This window comes from Theropithecus gelada, chromosome 7b (assembly GCF_003255815.1).
Source record: "Theropithecus gelada isolate Dixy chromosome 7b, Tgel_1.0, whole genome shotgun sequence".
NCBI lineage: Eukaryota > Metazoa > Chordata > Mammalia > Primates > Cercopithecidae > Theropithecus > Theropithecus gelada.
In genome coordinates, this window is record NC_037675.1 from 60,594,280 (window position 1) to 60,614,231 (window position 19,952).

Sequence of the window (19,952 nt, forward strand, 5' to 3'; positions counted from 1 at the left end):
AGAATGGATATATATGTCATAGCATATATGTTATTAATTCTATTTAGGGAAGAGACTTTTAAGTCAGTCTGGAATCAGACTTTAAAAGATAAGAAAGAGATCTCCTAGGGGGCAAGGAAGAGAAGGTCATTCTTTCAAGAAGAGTAACAAGAACAAATTAGGTCGGCAGGAAAGGGAATGTGATGTACAAAGAACAGACAGTAGCTCAGTGTAATTAGAGTGTATGTTGTCGGGAGAGTGGCTGGAGTTGTCCTGTTTGCTCAGCAGTTATTGCAGGAAACAGTCAACAAATGAATAGAAGGGTGTGTGTTCTCTGCCCAAGTGGACTCTAAACCCACTCGGTGGTGTTCTTTCTATGCCCTGCAGGGTGCACACAATGTCGCCAGCACACGGAGCTCTTTCTTGAGTTGGTCTGGGCTTTTAAAAACCATTTTGTCTGTTCCTGTACTCTTAACCAAGTCATATCCTCTTTTTGCAGAGTTTAGTCACATCAAGAAATAGAACAGAATTCAACCATGGCCCCAAGAAAGAGAGGTGGACGAGGTATTTCATTCATCTTTTGCTGTTTCCGAAATAATGATCACCCAGAAATCACGTATCGGCTGCGAAACGATAGCAACTTTGCGCTTCAGACCATGGAGCCAGCATTGCCCATGCCCCCTGTGGAGGAGCTGGATGTCATGTTCAGTGAACTGGTGGTGAGTCCTAGTTTTCTATCCTGGCATTGGTGGGGAGCCAGGGAAGGAGAAGAGGAGAGGATGTGAATGAGTTGGTTTGGTTTGACATGGACTTTTCCTTTTCAGTGAAATGGCCCGCATTCACCTTTATGTCTGCACCCTCACGTCAGTCAGCACTAAACCTGTGGAGAAGGAAGAGTTAGAAGAGGGTAGTATTACCACATCCAAGTGCTTTGCTGGCGCTTTAAGTGGGTGGAGGGATTTAGACCTTCAGTTCTTCAAATATGTGGCAGTACTGCATCTTAAGTTGCCCTTCTTAATTTGTCTCCATCCCAATCCTTAGTCTATACATGTATGCATATCCTTCATTTACTTCACACCTATCGGGATTCCCTAATGCTCCCCTACCCCCACACCGAATATACAGTTTTAATGTATTTTTTAAAAAATTAGTCATACTTCCCATCCTGTTGTTGATCCTTTGGTGAAAGACATTATTACTTAAGTACAGCATCATTATTTAGCCTAGTGATAGGATTAGAATAATAACTGTTGTGGGAATCTTTTTATAGATACTATCATATTTTAGAATCAAGTGTACTGAAATGAAGGATGTATCTAGTGCAGGACCCATTCATCAACAGATGTATGTACATTCTCCAGCTTAGCTTTTCAAGCATCAGTTGGTGTTTCTATTCTGTATTTCAGAAGATATTATGGCATAGTTTAAAGGGAGCTAGCATAGGAATTAGGAAGACTTCAGTTCAAATCACTGCTCTGACTTTATTTTCATAATTGTAAAAAATCATGTTATTTTTCTGATCCTGTTTTCTGAAGGAAGAAAACATCATCTTCTAGGTTTGATATAATGTTTCAGTGAGAACAGTACACACTGGGAGTGGCCCAGTGCCTGGCCTTTAAACTTGCTTAATAAATGTTACATGAATACTGTATCCTGCCTTGATCACCACGGGCATTTTGTAATGGAGTTAGTTCTTCTTTCTTTCTTTTCTTCAACTTTCATTTTAAGTTCTGGGGTACATGTGCAGGATGTGCAGGTTTGTTACACAGGTGAACATGTGCCATGGTGGTCTGCTGCACAGATCATCCATCCTATCACCTAGGTATTAAGCCCGCTATCCATTAGCTGTTCTTCCTGATATTCTCCCCACTTCACCATCCCCTTGCCCCCTGCCACATGCCCCAGTGTGTGTTGGTTCCCCCCATGTGTCCATGTTCTCACCATTCAGCTCCCACTTATTAGTGAGAACATGTGGTGTTTGGTTTTCTATTCATGCATTAGTTTGCTGAGGATAACGGCTTCCAGTTCCATCCATGTTCCTGTAAAGGACGTGATCTCATTTGTAATGGAGTTAGTTCTAAATGGACCATTTATATTGTTCAACAGACACTAGAGAATACTATTCATTTTGCATGATTCTTTGGTCAAGAACATACTGTAGGCTGCTTTAGTGTTCTCCTTGGGTAATATCTGAACTGACCATGTCACTCCAACTCTTACAGACCAGAATTCACTTATAAAGCAGAAAGATAAACCAATATGAGATTGGTTATGAAGCTGATGTTTGATTTCTGGTCTGCGTGGAGCGATGGGCCTATTGCCAACCAGAGTTGGTCGGGAAAAAGAAAAGATGACTCCTACCAGTGTACTTGCACTTTATGATCTTGAATATTTTCCATGTTTAAGGAATCTCTCCCTTCTCTGAATCTCCACTGCATGAATAATTCTGTTGCAGGTGTTAACAAGGAAGTTTGAAATAGAAAGCCAGAACCTGCCCCCCAAAGATCTGACAGTAGTAAAAGGAGATCCATTACAAAGAAGATATGATGGCACCAAAAGCATAATCACAAATTACCTAGGTGTGTAATATGTGTTGTGCGGTGTAAGTCAAGGAGGTGAGGAAGGTGGTTAGGGAAGACTTTCTGGAGGAAGTGAGCTGTCAGCAGGAATTGAAGGTGAGAAGAAAAGTTGGGGGGATTCATGTTAATGACTGTCTCAGTCATCTTAAACTAGGTTATGCTGTGATAGCAAAACCCCAGTGGTTACAACAGCAGAGGCTTATTGCTTGCTGTGCTGTGTGTCCACTGTGGGTCTGCTGTAGTTTTGCTCCTTCCTGTTTTCTGTCCAATAGCCAGTCAGGGTAGAGGAGGAAAGGCAAACCTGGCAAACCAGGTATGCCAGGAAATAACCAGGTATGCTTGGAAATAACAGATGTCACTTGTGCCCACATTTCACTGGCCAGTGCAGATCACATGGCCACATCTGAGTTTGCATGTGAGGAGGCATCATTCTTCTGTAGAGACTGGCACCACAAGTCATGTGGCCAAGCCTGAGGTTATGGGGCAGGCAGATGACACATAGTCCTCTTCTAGGGAGGGCAGTGAATCATCTACCAAGATAGCAATCAAGAAGGGCAATAATGATGCATTGACAGGCAGGGTTTTATTTCCCACTTAAAATGTTTTAAAACTGAAAGTCTCTGGTTCAAGTTGGTGTTTGGATTAAAAAAAGGAGGAAAAAAAAAGTCAACCAAAGGACGTAGGTGTTGCTGATAGCTAACGACTGCCCTCAGTGGTAGTGGAGCTGGTAGGCAGAGCTGGCATCCTCAAAGCATTCCAGGTCTACAGTCCTTTCAGTCATATTCTGTCAGTCTCCCAAAATGAGAGTGAGGAGCCCATGTGGTGGCAGCTTCATGTACATCTTGAAGACAGCTCATTGTTCTGTGTTCGTAAGGGAGAAAATTCCATTCTCTGCCTTATTGATGTCTCTATTCTGTGTGAAAATTGCCTACAGCTGCTAGTTGTGAGAAAGCCAATGCCACACCAGAACTTTAAGCTGAAACCATTGGAAAACAAATTATCTTGAGGTTTGTTTCTGTCCTGGTGAGTGAAGGATGAATTTTTATCTACTCTTGACTTCAGGGACTAAGACTACAAATCTATCCAATTGTCAGGGGTGGCCTGGCCAGGAGAGGTAGGCTCAAAGCTGTGGCAAGCCTCTGCCCCAGGTTCTCTTGAGTAGTAGCTGAAGCAGTTCTGCCTCTGGTCTGGTACAGCAGAGGGAGGCCACATGTGGTAGTGGACAGTGCCCGGACTCTGGAGTCAAACACTTTCCCCAAATGCCCGCTGTGTAGCCTAGGAAATCTTCTTTTAAGATGATTTCTGTTTGAATTTTAATTGTTTACTTACCTATAAAATGGAGATAATACCATCTTGCTGATAGGGTTGGTGTAGAGGTGAAAGAAGATAACCTTTAAAAAGTCTGGCACCTAATAGATGCTTTACACCCCACAGACTAATACTGCAAGAGGGATGAGAGATAATTCTAGTGTCTTCTAGACACAACACTCTAAGCAAATATTTCAGCTTTTCCTTTTCTTGAAAGTAAATCTGCCCTGGTGTGAGCAGGCCAATGTGGGTCTAACCTATCTGTTAGAAAGCATGTCATCAGAGTTGGTTGTTGTAAGCTAGTTTCCTTTGCCTCATCTGATGAGTCACTCATTTGATGTTTTTAAAAGTGATACCAAGTAGAGTTCTTTCAGAATTGCTTACTGAAACCGTATCACCTCATTAATAAAGCAAGCCTCAATAGGAGGTCAGCTGTATGAATCTTTGAAGAAGGTGGGCAGCGTGGAGCACCTTGTTCTGTAGTAGGCTCCCTGCAGTAGCCAGGGGAATCAGAATTAGTCCTACCTCAGGACTTAGCATTGTCTTCCTAGTCTCATCCTGCTTAACTTAAAAAAACAAAACAAAACAGGTTTATTGAGAAATAATTCACTTATGTAAAGTGTGCAATTCAGTGGCTTTTAGCATATTAATAGAATTGTGCAACCATTGCCAAAATCACTTTTAGCAATCACCCTAGCATGTAACCTTGAAATCCATAAACCATCACTCCTCATTCATGCCTAATCCCAACATCCCCTAACAAACATTAATCTTCTTTGTGTCTCTGAGAATTTGCCCACTCTGGATAGCTCGTATAAATGGAATTATACAATATGTGGTCCTCTGTGACTTGCTTCTTTGACTTCACGTAGTGTTTTCAAGATTCACCTTATAGCATGTACCAGTACCTCATTCCTTTTTCTTGTCTAATAACATTCCATTATGTGGATATACCACTTTTTTTTTTTTTGAGACAGAGTCTCATTCTGTTACCCAGGCTGGAGTGCAGTGGTGCAATCTCAGCTCACTGCAACCTCCACTTCCTGGGTTCAAGCAATTCTTTTGCATCAGCCTCCTGAGTAGCCGGGATTACAAGCATGCACCACTGTGCCCAGCTATTTTTGCATTTTTTTTAGGAGATGGGGTTTCATCATGTTGGTCAGTCTGGTCTCGAACTCCTGACCTCGTGATCCGCCCGCCTCAGCCTCCCAAAGTGCTGGGATGACTGGTGTAAGCCACCGCACCTGGCCCCTACCACGTTTTTTATATCCATTCATCATTGATGGACATTTGGGCTGTTGCCAATTTTTGGCCCTTGTGAATAAAGCTACTATAAATATCCATATGTAAGTTTTTGCATAGATACATGTTTTAATTCTTGTGAGTATATATGTAGGAGCGGGATTAACTGGGTCATATGGTAACACTGTGTTGAACTTCTGAGAAACTTTCAGATTGTTTCAAAGGGACTGCACCATTTTACATCTCTACCAGCAATGTATGCGGGTTCCAGTTTCTCCAGATCTTTGCCAACACTTGTTCTTATTCACCCCCTACCAACTGATAAGCCAACTGCTTTTAAAGCTGTTCTGTAGCTCCTAAAGAACTGAGGTCAAAATAACTCGGGAATTGTGTGTGTGTGAGTTGTCAAATAGAATTAAAGTCTTCCTGCTAACAGTTTTTAAGTTATTTGGGATATTTACAAATAAAACTAAGAGTCTGTTTAATCTCTGCTAACCATACATTTTATACCTTTTGAGAATCAATTCTTTTTTACTTTTTCCTCTCCCTCTCACCTCTACTTCCTCCCCTCTCCCAGTCCTCCTCTTTTTTCTCTGCCTCAGTCAAAATAAAGAAATATAACCAATATGAGGTTTAACACTCACCTATTAAAATAAGATTCAGTGATATTCTTTTCTACAGATTTTTAAAGGTCTTAAATTATCTCAAGCAACCTATCCGAAGAGTCGTAAGCGTGTCAACTCTATAAATCATCCTTATTCAAGTAACTTTTTTCATCTCAATATTAGCAATAGACGATTTACCTTGGAGTGAACAGAAGAATGAGTCATTAGTCGACTGATGGTTTATTTTGATGTGTGCATGTTAAGAGACTGTCTCTGCCGATCCTGAGGTAACTGGTGAGCAAAAGACACATGGTCCTATCCTTGATGTTGTAGAGCTGAAGGTCTAGCAGAAGAGAAAGGCAACTAAATGTGCAATCTTTTCAAAGTGATCAAGTGCTATGGGAGTGCTGCTCAAGCAGTACATTTTGTCTGGGAGGAAGCTTTATTCCCTTGCTGGGGAAGGAGGGTGCTGTTCACTCACACCTACCCCCATGATTACCTAACCCAGTGTGAAGGGTCTTGGAAGGCTTCCTGGGGAAAGTGACTTAATGTGAGGTGTGAAAAACAAGAAGGAATCGTTCAGGCACAGAGGAAAGAAAAGAGTGTTACAGACAGTGAGAACAGCATGTGTAAGTGCTATAGAGTGAGAGAAGGCATGGAAGGCTCAGGTAACTGAAAGAAGTTCAGTTTAGATGACACACAAAAAACAGGAAGCTACAGGGTTTGGAGATTCTGAGAGACAAGCCTGGGAAAGGTGTGTGGGGGATGATTATATTGTTGACTTAAACATATATATCAAATTCTTCCTTGAACCAGAGAAAAGTGCCTCTGTTTGCTTACAGATTTTTTCAGTGAACCAAATATAATGAGGTACATCAGAATATTTTGCTGTCTGGTTAAATTTACAAAAATAACCATGGTTCTGTTTGGTATTTGTGAGGTGTTGGTAAGTTTAATGATAGGTGTCATGTATCCCTGGGTAGATTCTTATTTTAATCCATTTTATGTTGCTATAAAGAGAATACCTGAGGCTGGGTAATTTATAAAGAAAAAAAATTATGATTCATGGTTCTCATGGTTGGAAGGCTCAAGATTGAGCATCTGCATCTGGTGAGGGCCTCAGCCTGTTTCCACTCATGGTGGAGGCGAAGAAGAACCTCCATGTGCAGATATCAGGTGGCCAGAGAAGCAATGGGGGTGGGGTGGCAGGTGCTAGGCTCCTTTTAACAACCAGCTCTCCAGGGAACTAATGGAGCTAGAACTCAGTAACCCTGAGGGAGGAAATCAATCTATTCATGAGGGATCCTCTCCCATGACCCAAACACTTCCCATTAGGCCCCACTTCCAACATTGGGGATCAGATTTCAATATGAGATTTGGAGGGGAACAAACATCCAAACCATAGCAATTCTGAATATGTTTTCCTTTGAGCTCAATAGTTGACGTGAGGTGCCTCTTTGTTACAACACGCACCTCCTTTGGCTACTTTAATTTTGAAGTAGAAAAGGACAAAGAGAATTACCAGGAGTCCCCCTGCGATAGACTTCTGCATACCCCAAGAATAAGGGTTTCCTACAGAATATTTCATAGCAACAGTGGTATTGGAATTGGGATGTCTTTCTCACAGTTTGTTTCTATGACCCTCAGCTTTTTAAATGAGTGAAACATGCAAAAATGTCCAACTGCTTTTCCTGTGTGAGATTTTAGGTAAGAAATCCAGGTTTAAAACAAGTCTGGTTATTATTCTTGAAGTGTATTGTAGTCAGTCTCACCTCTTACAACACACATATTTGGAATCCATTTCATAGTTTTAGAGGAGAGCTTTCATTTCTAATACACTACATCACTGTAAATTTATGGCTAGTTGGAAATAATATGCAGTATGAACCCAAGTTTTTCTAAGCCTGAAATGTTTCCAATTCCATTTTGTACTACTTTCTGGTTAATCTGCCTTCTTTCAAATCCAATTCTTAGACTTCCATTTATTAGGCCAGTGGGTCTGATGTTTGAGGATAATAGAGTGCTGTGCCTTCCAGGAAATGTAAAATATTTTAAACTTGTTGTGAAATTCATCACTGGTCACAAAACCACCGTTTATACTACCAAGGAAATTTAAAAGGAAAACTAAAATCCCAATGAGAAGGTAGTGATGGTGGATACTGTAGGATGATGATAAGATGTGTTCCATCAAAATATAATCATAAATATAATTACTATAGGCCTATGTTATTAAGTACTGAGGACATTCTCAGGATTAGTCATCAGCATAGAATTTGAGAAATGAAGATAGCAGAAATGAAAGAATTTAGATGATATTATCAGATTTAGATAAATTCACAGTCAAGGTAAGTTATGCCAAATGAATTCACTTGAGAGCCTACATAGTAATCTTTTCATTTTTCGTGTATTCTGAAGTCACTTTGGTATGAAAGGAGCTACAGGAACCCAAGTTAGTCCTAAGGATACCAGGGTACACATTTTGTTCTTCTACCAGCCTTGTGAATTGTTACTCCTTTTCTCAGGCTGTCAGCATAATTTCTGTTATGACTGAGGCTTATTTTAAGCTCTCTTAAATAATAAAGTACTTCTGTTGTTACCAAAATCAATGAAAATTTCAACATTTTTTATCTTTTTATTTTTAAAACTTGCCTTATATGTGAAGACCATGAGCTATTCAGTTCCCAGTCCCCAAGAAAGGTGAAAAAAATTGCATGGTAGGAACATTCCATTTTAAACTGATAGAAGAAAAAAAAAACTGGTTGTAAAGAGTCGTAGTTTTAATCTATTGTTTCTTTATTAGAGTGTAAAGGATTGCTCTGTAATTACGCAGAGAAAATCAGACCATATAAGACTTCAAAGATATATGTCTACAATAGTGTCAAAGTATTCAGTTATCTGGAAGCCAAAATTCAGAATCTAATGAGGGAATTGATATTAAAATTGTTCTGTTTCCATGAGATTAAAAGTTGGTTTTATTTGACAAACCTATAAAGCTTAAAAAGAGAAAATTTTTGTTTAGCTAAAGGAAATAGTCAGTTGACAGAGAATTAAAATACATTGGCCAGGTGCAGTGACTAGGGGGGGTGCAGTGACTGGCAGGGCACAGTGGCTCACACCTGTAATCCCAGCACTTTGGGAGACTGAGGCAGGCAGATCACTTGAGGCCAGGAGTTCGAGACCAGCCTGGCCAACATGGTGAAACCCCATCTTTACTATTAATAAAATTAGCCAGACATAGTGGCGCATGCTTGTAACCCCAGCTACTCAGGAGGCTGAGGCACGAGAATTGCTTGGACCTTGGGAGTCGGAGGTTGCAGTGATCTGAGATTGGGCCACTGCACTCCAGCCTGGGCAGCAGAGCAAGACTGCCTCAAAAATATATATATATGTATACACACGCACACACACACATATATACATACATATATGTGTGTGTGTGTGTGTATATGTATGTATATATGTAGGAGAGAGAGGGAGGGTGGGAGAGAGATCTTCCTTTGACAGTGGGGCATTTCTTGGTGACTTTGGTGCCATAGGAAAATGCTCAGAATAGTATGAAGATATGCTGTATGTCACAAACAAAAGTTGGAATGTAGATATGGGCTTAAATGTGTGCAGTGCTAAAATTCCTATGGAGTAAATGTGAACTGCTGCCAAGATACAGCCAATTTAAAGGTGGTGGAAAATGATCTCATATCTAGGACTTGATCAGTTATTTTGGCCCTGAGAACAACTGATGGTTTATGATATAGGCTGATGTTGACATAAGTGGTTTTGCTTGCTGATATCTGCTGTACTTCTGAATAGAACGTTGCTTTGTTCCTAAAACAGTAGGATTGGCAGTAGACTCTCATCTCAGTGGCATTATACATTTCTTTGTACTGGTTAAAGTCCGCTCTGCTTAGAGACAGTAAGATGGTCAAAATGATTTCTTAAGTTTCCTTCTAATCTTCTGATTCATTAAACACATCCAGTAAAGCTTAAGATACAACCATAAAACCATTTTATTCCTTCTAATTCTAAATTTATATTTTATCTTACCAAGATCATTCCAAATATCCTTTCTTACAGGCTGTTAAATTTGGACTTTGACTTCATATTATTTTGTTACCATTTCAATTATTTATTTCTGTATGCTTCTTCTATCTTAATATTAGATCAAGGAGACTGAAATGAGTGGGCATGAAGAGATGGAGGAAAGAAACATGAAAACGTGGTATTTAAATAGAAATACGGTACTATAAAACCATCTCTGAATTAATAATGCTGTTGACAAAATGGCTATGGATCCTCTTGGTCCTGATGATTTTCATTAAAATGAATCCCAAAGAGACCCTGAATAGTATGGACCTACTTAGCTTTTGGCTACAATTTAAAATCTGACTATTTAACTTAGTCCTTATACTACCACGTGCAAATTATACAAAGTTGATATAGTATACTGACATTACCGTTCTCTGTATGTCCTCATATAAGCCAATATAAGTGTCAAAAGGCTGAAGGAATAATTTGATCTTCATAAGTAGTGTGGTTTAGGTAAGCTTTTAAACGTAATTTTTAAAATGTGTTTCAGTAATGGCTAGAAGGATCTAGTAGTTTGTGCAATTAACTGTACATAAGAATATATCTTGATGCTCTGGGAATTATCTAGTCACCATCGTTTGCTCTCAGAAAACACATGTGACATGGCCTTTGGGAGGTAATTGCTCAATACCATGGATGGTGTTTTTCAGGTCTGAACTGTCCTTGAATATTTTTACTCGCTGTGTCTGGAATCCTCCCCACCCCAACCTTCAATTCCCAGAATTCTTCTGGAATTTCAAGCTGTTCTTGGTGCGTGTTACAAGAGCTCATTGACCAGCTATATCTTTTAGTTATGATTTTCTGGCTTATGGGTGAAGAGCTAGAAGTTTTGTTCCTTGGCAAACCAGATTCCTAAAAAAGTTGCAATATTTTTTCTTATGTTCAGTTTTAAATGAATTTGTTGGCAAGATCTGAAAGCTGCTAGCTGTTTATTTCATTACTCAGTGCAATATTTAAGAACTAAATTAAACCAATAACTGAAAACTCAGAATTTATATGTGACATGTATATATATATATTTGATATATATGTTTATGTTATATATATAATATGTATATGACTTGTTTTCAGGAAAAATGGGCATTTCTTGAATGTAGAAGGAAAAGTCAGAATCTTTTGCCATCTTTTCAACAGATAGTTTTTTTTCTCATATGAATAACTCATTGTATTAATCCACTATATATATGCATCTTTGCACCTTCAGAGAGCAGAATGGATCGGGTGTTATATCTGACTTTCTCACGCTCAGGATTCTGGGGGCCTAGGGCAGTGCTTGGTTCAGAGTAGGTGCTCAATGAATGTTTTGGGCCTGAATGAATGGACGCATAACTAATTACAGAAACGTAACACATGAGATGCACAATAAGTATTTGAGTGAATGTATGCATGCATGCATGAATTAATAACTGCTAAATCCTGCAGCAGTTGGGTTTGTATTTTAATATTCTCATAGTGGTGATAAGTTTGGGCTGGTATTATACTCTGCCTGCACCCTATCCACCTGCTGTCATCCTGTTTTACACTTCCTCCTCATTAAAATGTTAGTTACAATGGGGACACCAAAGTGGCTGGCATGAAAGTTAGCAGATTAAAAGGATAAGGATGATAATGTTTAAGAAACATTCTTTCTCTTTAAAAGTCTCTCTACTGTATATTACGTGGTAAAATAAATAGCTCCAATGTGGGAAGACTTCTTGTGCTAGATTGTCTTTTGACTCAATTAAAGCTTTAAAGTGTCAGATGAGCAGCCAAACAAGCCTCTTGAGGGTGTCGGAGGGCCCTGGGCCGGCAAGAGCAGTGTTGGTGCTATCGAAGGAGGTGGCCATGTGTGGAACTTGGCTTCATGGCTGGTTGCCCACAGGGACTTAGGGTACCTTTCTTGTCTGTCACTTTACAGCTGGTGCTATATCCCCAGAGATGAAGTACTTCCATTCAATTAGGAAAACACTGCTTAGAAATTCTCTCTTTCAGGAACAACAGACACTGGGGCCCATCAGAGGGTCGAGGGTGGGAGGAGGGAGAGGATCAGAAAAAATAACTATGGGTACTAGGTTTAATAGCTGGGTGATGAAATAATCTGCACAGCAAACTCCTGTAACACAAGTTTACCTATACAACAAACCTGCATATGTACCCCTGAACTTAAAAGTTTTAAAAAAATTTAGTAAGACTTGTCAACTGAAGTTGTACTAGATTATAGGTGTAAATACTGGAAATTTGGGTGGATATTGGGAGATGATTCTAACATGTTTAGAAGCAAGTTTATTTGAGATTACCAGAAAACTGCTGATGATGCAGACTATTAAAACTTAAAGTTACTCTAATGAGTTTCTAGTTGAACAGTAAAAAAGCTGAACAAAAAGCCTATGTGTTTAGCTGCAGACTTTGTCTAGCCAACTGAATATAGTTTGCATTGCTTGCTATTAAGAGAAAAAAGGAAATAGTGTAAAACGCTTAACCACTGGTAGTAAGAAACTAGAAATTATTTCTATTAGTCAGCCTTTGCTTGCGGTGTTTCTCACTTCTTATTTTTATGTATCGAATGAAAACATGTCTGTCAGACACAGAGAATATTACTGTGTAGGTGGTGGTGAGTCATATTGTGGTATTTCATATAATGACTAAGAATATTGGCAGAAATTTTGCAGGCTGAAAACCTCCAAGGTTTGTTCTCTGTGTTTACCAATCCCTTTTAGGGCTTAAAGCTTGCTCTTGTTTTCCATTTCTGTTTTTCCTGACTGGTTAGGAGCAGGTAATAATTCACTGAATGCACCTCTATAGAAACTGACAAAAATCTTATCTAGCTTTCAGATTTCTAACCACCATCATATTAAAATATTATTCTCAGGGTCATTGTGGTTAAATTTTAAGTGCTTCGTTGGCAATTCATGACTCCCAGATGAGATGGTCATTTGCTGTAATGGGGCTGGATGTGTATATATTTAATGAATTATCATAGCTTTATAGTACATTTTCTCCATGCATTTTATAAAAATGTTTTCTGTTTGTTTGCTGCCAAAGCATCACCCTTCAATCTGCCATTAGCTTCTTCCTCTTGATGTTGTACTTATCACCATGTCATGTGTCTTTAGGTCACAGCTTCTTCCCCTTGATGATGTATTATCACCATGTCATGTGTCTTTAGGTCACAGCTTCTTCCCCTTGATAATGTACTATCACCACATCATGTGACTTGAGGTCTGCCCAGGTGCCTCTCCAGGGGCTTAACTTATTTCTGGTAGTGTTGAGTTGTGGGGTGGGAGGAGAGGGTTAAACTCAGAAAAGGCACTGCTAATGTTGAGTGTATCCTTGAAATGAACGGTAGGCTTGCAGCCTGCTGGGCTTGTGGGAAACCCTTTCTGGGTGGAATTGGGATAGGTGAATTGGGCCTGTTTATTCTGCACAAATATCTGAGGTATCTAATTTGAAAAGTACAAGTTAGACTTACCTGAGTAAGAAAATGGTTGGTAATTCTGTGAACTCTGTACATTGAGTCAGATGGACAGGTACCTTATCAAGGACCATTAATAAACAAAACAAAAGAAAAAACAAAAAACAAAACCCCCAAACACAACCACATACAAATAATGAGTTGATTGGTAGGCTAACCTCAAGGGCCTGTCTTAGCTTCTTTCTCTTGTTTTTCTTAGTCCTCCCGCCCATTTCCCCACCTCAAGCATTATTTGAATGTCCTCAGACCTTCTCTAAATATATATTTGTATGTATGTAAAGAGTTAGTTAACTTATTAGAAATAGATATCCTGAATTTCTTGGTGACTTCTCTTATTAACCAAAAACTTGTATGTTATCTCATTGAAATCTAATGATTAGGTAGATTTTCAAATAATAAATGCTTTGATATTGCTTTAGAGGTTTTCTAAATGATCCCATATTTCAGTTTAGCTAAAATCTCTGAAAAGAGCTTTTTGTTCCAGAGTGTTAGTCTTTCAACTCATTCAAGACCCTTATTGTATATTATTTCAAAATTCCTTCCCTTGCTTTATCTGGCAAATCAATCCATTTCCTTCGATTGATTTGTACCATGCCAATTGTTTTCTGATTTGTGTAGGTTTCTCTATAGAACTGCCTGCTTATTCTACAGTGTGGAATTGGTGAGGTTTCTTTGTACAGAATCTCTTAGAAGTGGGGCTTAATAATGCACTTTGTTACAGATGAAACCTAGAACTTTAGTTCCCACAGCTGGGCTTCCCTCAGGTCCTTCTTAATAATAAAAAAAAAATTTTCTCCAAAATATTATAAATATGTAAAACATATAAATATATAAAAGCATAATTAATATCATCTCCAGGAAGAAAAGCCTTTTAATCTGTTGGTTTTAGTTTTTGAGAAACTGAAACTTTCTCTGGAGACGCATGATGTTTGATGCAAAGGCTTCTCCTTTTACCACTTGCTAAATCATTTTCCTTTGACTTTTAAAACTCTATCCATAGAGAATAACATGAAAAAAAAAATTCTGTGACCAATGAAAGGAGCTAGGCCACCCAAGTCTAAGGTGTAGTAAGATCTAGATTCTATACTCAACGAAGGTGCTTCCTGGGGTTTCAGTAGTTATATCTGTTTGTAGTCATAGTGAAAAACGTGGCTGTTAACTCACAGATGATCTGGTACAGTAGTCCTCCCTTACCAGCAGGGGATATGGTCCATCTAAAACCCTCCCCTCCCCCGTGGATGCCTGAAACCATAGTACTGAACTCTATATATACTATGTTTTTTTTCTATACATACATATCTATGTTAAACTTTAATTTATAAATTAGGCATAGTAAGGGATTAACAACAATAACTAATAATAAAATAGAACAGTTGTAACAATAGGTTGTAATAAACGTTAATGTGAATGTAGTCTCCTCCTCTCTTAAAATATCTTACTGTACTCACCCTTCTTTTGGTGATGATGTGAAATGATAAAATGCCTCTGTGATCAGATGAAGTGAGGTGAATGACATAGGCATCGAGAGGTAGTGTTGTTAGCCTACTACTGACCTTGAGATGAAATGTCAGGAGGAGGATCATCTGCTGCGGTGAACCTGGATCTTCGAACCATGAGGATGCTAGTGGTTAGATATTCATGACTAACGAGCAAGGAATGTATACAGCCTGAATATGCTGGATGAAAGGTGATTCATGGCCTGTGCAGGACCACGTGAGATTTCATCACAATACCCAGAATGGCACACAATTTTAAACTTAGGAATTTTTTATTTCTGGAATTTTTTTTTTTTTTTAGAATTCTTAATTTATACTTTTGGACCACAGTTGGCTGGAGGTAACTGAAATGGCAGAAAGCGAATTCAGAATTTAGAGAATAAGAAAGCACTACTATACTCTTCTGTAGTGCCAGTATTAGGGGGGAAAACAGAAAAAACTGAAAAGGTTCTTAAGGACTTCTTGTTAATATTAACATATCACTTAATTACTAAGGGACCTTGGGGGAAACATTGCCTGTGGCTTGGCCTAAATGGAATACACACTAATAGAATTTATGTAACTTTCAAAGAAAGGATAAGGATATTTTAAGGAAGTGATCTTTGATTTCAAAGGAATGCTGTGTCTGAAATTGTAACATTTCCCAGATTGAGCTACTTACTTTAAAAGGGGTACACAGTTTTCTTTCCTCCTTCTTCATATGCTTCTTTCCAAATCAGTTTCTCTTTTAAACCAACTCCTTGGTTTATCTAATGTTCAAACAGAATTTTCTTTTCTTACTGTCTATACAAGGCTGTATTTTTTCTACTTTGTCTACATAGAATTTTTTGTTTGTTTTCCTGGGGCTCCAACAAGCAGGCTTGATTTTTTTTTTTTTTTTTGACAGCTTTATTGAGGGATAATTTATATGTTATAGAATTCACCTCTTGTAATTGTACAGTTTGAGTTTTAATAAATGTTTATAGTTGTTAACCATCACCGCCATAGTTTAGAACACTTCCAGCACCCCATCTCCCCTTGTGCCCGTTTGCTGTCATCCCTGCCGTTGCTGTAGCCCTAATCATCTGCTTTCTGCCTCTATACATCTACTTTTTCTAAGAAATTCATGTAAAGAGGTACTACTGAGATATAGTGATACTAATTGCTTTATTTTTCATGAATGCTTCCTTTAGTATTTAATTATCAAAATGTAAAATCTCCTGAAATGTTACCTTGAAGTAATTTGAAGAATGATTTTCAAATTGTTTTGTATCCATTATTTTTTTCTTCTCCCATCAACTTTGCTTTCATTGCCCTCCTTGCCTGGCAACCTATCTAAATGAATATGCATAGTTAGAAGAGACAAGGCAAAAACAGTCCAGCTGTTTTGTAACTAAAGAAATACTGAGTGTTATCCAGAAGAAGGGTCTGTGAGAGGGACTGGAGATTCAGACATAGAAGCTAAAACTAAAACCGTACAGCTTCCAGAAAAAAAACATACAATTTTGTTTTTAACCTGTAAGGTGTAGAATTTCTTAGGGAAGATTTACAATCATTTACTATGTTTTAAAAATGGATAAATTAGACTTCATTAAAATTAAAAAAAAACACGTGGTGATCAAAATACATCATTAACAAAATGAGAAGGCAAGCCACAGGCTAGGAGAAATATTCTCAATATATACCTCTAACAAAGGACATGTTTCCAGGATATATAAAGACTTCCTTTAAATCAGTAAAAATAAGACAGGCAACTCAATAAAAATGGGCAAAAGATTCGAACAGATATTTCACAAAGAACATGTATGAATGGCCAGTAAACATGTGAAAAGTTATGTTTAGCACCAGTTGTTATTAGGAAAATGTAAACTAAAACTACATTGAGATCATACTTAACAGAAACTAGAAGAGCTAAAATTTAAAAAAAACAACACCAAATGTTGATGAGAATGTGGAGTATCTGGAACTGCCATGTATTGTTGACATGAGTATAAGATGGTACCACTAGATTCTGAGGTGTTAAGTGTTACAACCTCTTCAATGTATACCTTTGCCAAACTCAGAAACTGTATACTTAACATTTGTACATTTCATTGTATGTGCATTTTACTTCAAATAATAGGCTTTAATCTTTAAAATGCACTGGGCATGTGCCGTGGCCCATGCCTGTAATCTCAGCACTTTGGGAGGCTGAGGCTGGAGGATGGCTTGAGCACAGGAGGTCACGGGTACAGTGAACTATGATCACACCACTGCACTCCAGCCTGGATGACAGAGAGAGACCCTATCTCTAAACAATAAAGTAATCATCACTATATCTTACAATATCCCTTCCCTTCCTCCCTCCCAGCTTCCCCATCTTCTCTACTTTCTGCACACCTTCCTTTTTTTTTTTTTTTTTTTTCCATTTCTGCTATGTCAGATTGCTGTAGGTACTGGCAACTAATGCAAAGATGAATAGAACAAATTGAGTTCGTGTCTGTTGGGAATGAGTTCACAATGAGAGTCAGATATACCAATAACATAGCTATAGCAATATGATAAATGCCACAAAGCACAGCGGAGCTGCTCATCCCCAGAAAGGCAGGATAGGCTACCTGGAGGGAATAGCTGATGCCCTGTAAAAGCTTGGATGAATAGGATTGCCTCTTAGACATGGTGGGAAGGGCTCCTTGGAAAAGGGGAACAGCATGTGCAAACTTTCAGAAGTTGGTAACTTGTGATCAGAGGTACTAGTTTTAAGTGCTATCATGTTTTTCTAAGAAAAAGGGAATGAGTTACTATTTTTTTTTTATTTTCTCTCCTCCTCTCCTCTTTCCCTCTCTTCCCTGTTTCCTATTAGCCATTCAGAATGCAAATATAACCTGTCACCTTCCCCTCACCAGACATTTCCTGCAGGATGAGTTCTTCTTACTTTCTGTCCCAAGACAGATTTCTCTGCAAGAGTTGACAGTTGTCTTGCAAACCAAAACACACCCGCTATGGAATGTTCACTTCTAGGGAATAGCCTTAGATCTTTCATGCTCTGGGGATTGCCTCGGGACTTTCATCTACCAGGAGGACATATCAAAAGCATGCCGGCTTGGCCACTTTTACAACTTAATTCTGCTCAGAAAGGCACCAACTCAACTGTTCAGTAGATAAGACACCAGGCTAGCAGGGGGACCCCTTGCCCTGGCTCACTACCCCCTTACCTTATAAAGGTGTCCGCTTTCTGCTCCAAAGGTGAAGTGGCATATTTAAAGGCAGGATGCTTTGTGCCCCTTCCCCAAGCTAGCTACGGAGTAAATTCACTTGCCTTCTTGAGACCTCACTCTTGTTAATTGGACTTTACATGCAGTGAACAATTAACCTGCTTTTCAGATACACTAGAAGGTGCTGCTGTTGGAGGAGGAGGAGGGGAGGTGGGAAGTTCAGCAAAAGCCGTGAAGGGGCCTTTACCTGCTAAGGAATTTGGACTTTATCTTGAAAAGAATGGGAACCTGTAAAGCTTTCTATCATCGTGTCTTCCTAACTAGATTATGAATTCCTTGAAATCAGGGATCTGTTATTCATCTTTGTATTCTTTATAATGTCTGGCCCTGGTCCTGGAATGGGTAGGACAGTGAGTAAGTGTTGATTGATCTCATAAGGCTGTGATAGTCTCTTAAAGTGTTGCATGCTTGATTCAGCCATATTATGAAATCAAAATGAGTCAAAGCAGAGATACTTTTGGAATGGAGGAGTAGGGGTCTTATTATTACATCCTGGTCATTGTGCCTAGGTTCTTCCAGTTATTGTCGAATTTAATCTGTGTCACTCTCCTCACTTAGAATCCACCAATCCAGATTGCTCTTAGGATAAAATTAAGTCCACAGTGGCTTTCAAGGCTGCTGTTCATTGTCTGCAGTGCTTTCTACCTCTTTACTTCCTATTTACCTCTAAGCTCTGCACATTTCCTGGGGAAACTCTTCACTGTCCCACCTTTCGCCATAACAAGTGGGTTCTCAGAACTAAACTTAGTGTGTAACATGTTCCCTCATAATGGAATTTTCTGTAAAAAACCCTCATGGCTTCCCTGATTGTTCATTGTGTTGATCATTCTTGAGTTAGTGTGACTATTTGCTTTCCCCTCTGTCTGAATGAGGATTGAGCTCCATGATACTTTCTTGAACCCTGCACCTATCACAATGCCTGGAATTTAATAGATAGATACTCAACAACATTTTTTTTTGATAGATGACTATCAGGAATATATGACTATTCTGTCTTTAGATGAAGAAATTGAAGTTCAGAGGCTGAGTCACTTGTGCAAGGTTACATAAGCCATAAAGCCAGATGTGGAACTCAGGGATATCTGACAACAAATCCCCACTCTTTTTGCTAAGAGACACTCAGTAGATGGATGCATTTTCATGTTTGTATCAGTGGCATGATTTTACCTACCTGTGTTGACAGAATGAACAGTGTGGTGGTTAAGAACACAGGCTGTGTAACCAGACAGTCTAGACTCGAGTTCTTCCTCCACTGTTTACCAGCTTTGTTGCCTTGAGCAAGCTACTTAATCCACTCTGACTCAGTTTTCTAGAAAATCGTATAATAATATGACCTACTTTATAGGATTGTTATAAGGATACAGTATATTAATCAATTTAAAACACTACTATTTAGAAAATAGAAAGTGCTCCATAATTGTTAGCTATTACTATTAGCAGTACCCATTTATTCCTTTCCATTTTCTTATGTAATCAAAAATTATATGCAGAGACCCTACAGTAATTTTTTTTTTGCTCAATGAAAATTATCTTCTTGCATGAAATCACCTGCCCCTAATTCCTAGTTCGTATGTGTTCTTTCAATTCACAATTGGTCATTTCTGCATCTCAGCAGAAGCAGAAGTTATCTACCTGTAACAGCAAAACATAGTTATATTAAAACCCTTCGCTTTGAGAGGCCAAGACGGGCAGATCATGAGGTCAGGAGATTGAGACCATCCTGGCTGACACGGTGAAACCCCGTCTCTGCTAAAAAATACAAAAAAACTAGCCGGGCGAGGTGGCAGGCGCCTGTAGTCCCAGCTACTCGGCAGGCTGAGGCAGGAGAATGGCGTAAACCCGGGAGGCGGAGCTTGCAGTGAGCCGACATCCGGCCACTGCACTCCAGCCTGGGCGACAGAGCGAGACTCTGTCTCAAAAAAAAAAAACAAAAAAAAACAAAAAAAACCCTTTGCTTTGAATTTCTAGGTTTTAGG

At 39.0% G+C, this 19,952-nt stretch overlaps 1 protein-coding gene across 2 annotated transcripts in view; it reads left to right on the forward strand.

The window, feature by feature from the left end:
- Positions 1–19,952, forward strand: part of DAAM1 (dishevelled associated activator of morphogenesis 1) — a 180,981-nt gene that overhangs the window by 72,370 nt on the left and 88,659 nt on the right. Inside the window, exon 2 of one of the 2 annotated variants that reach the window (XM_025392188.1) lies at positions 479–698. In XM_025392188.1, the coding sequence (XP_025247973.1) occupies positions 516–698 (183 nt within the window). In that variant the 5' untranslated portion in view covers positions 479–515. The remainder of the gene's footprint in view (positions 1–478; positions 699–19,952) is intronic. The other variant, XM_025392187.1, reaches the window with a different exon arrangement.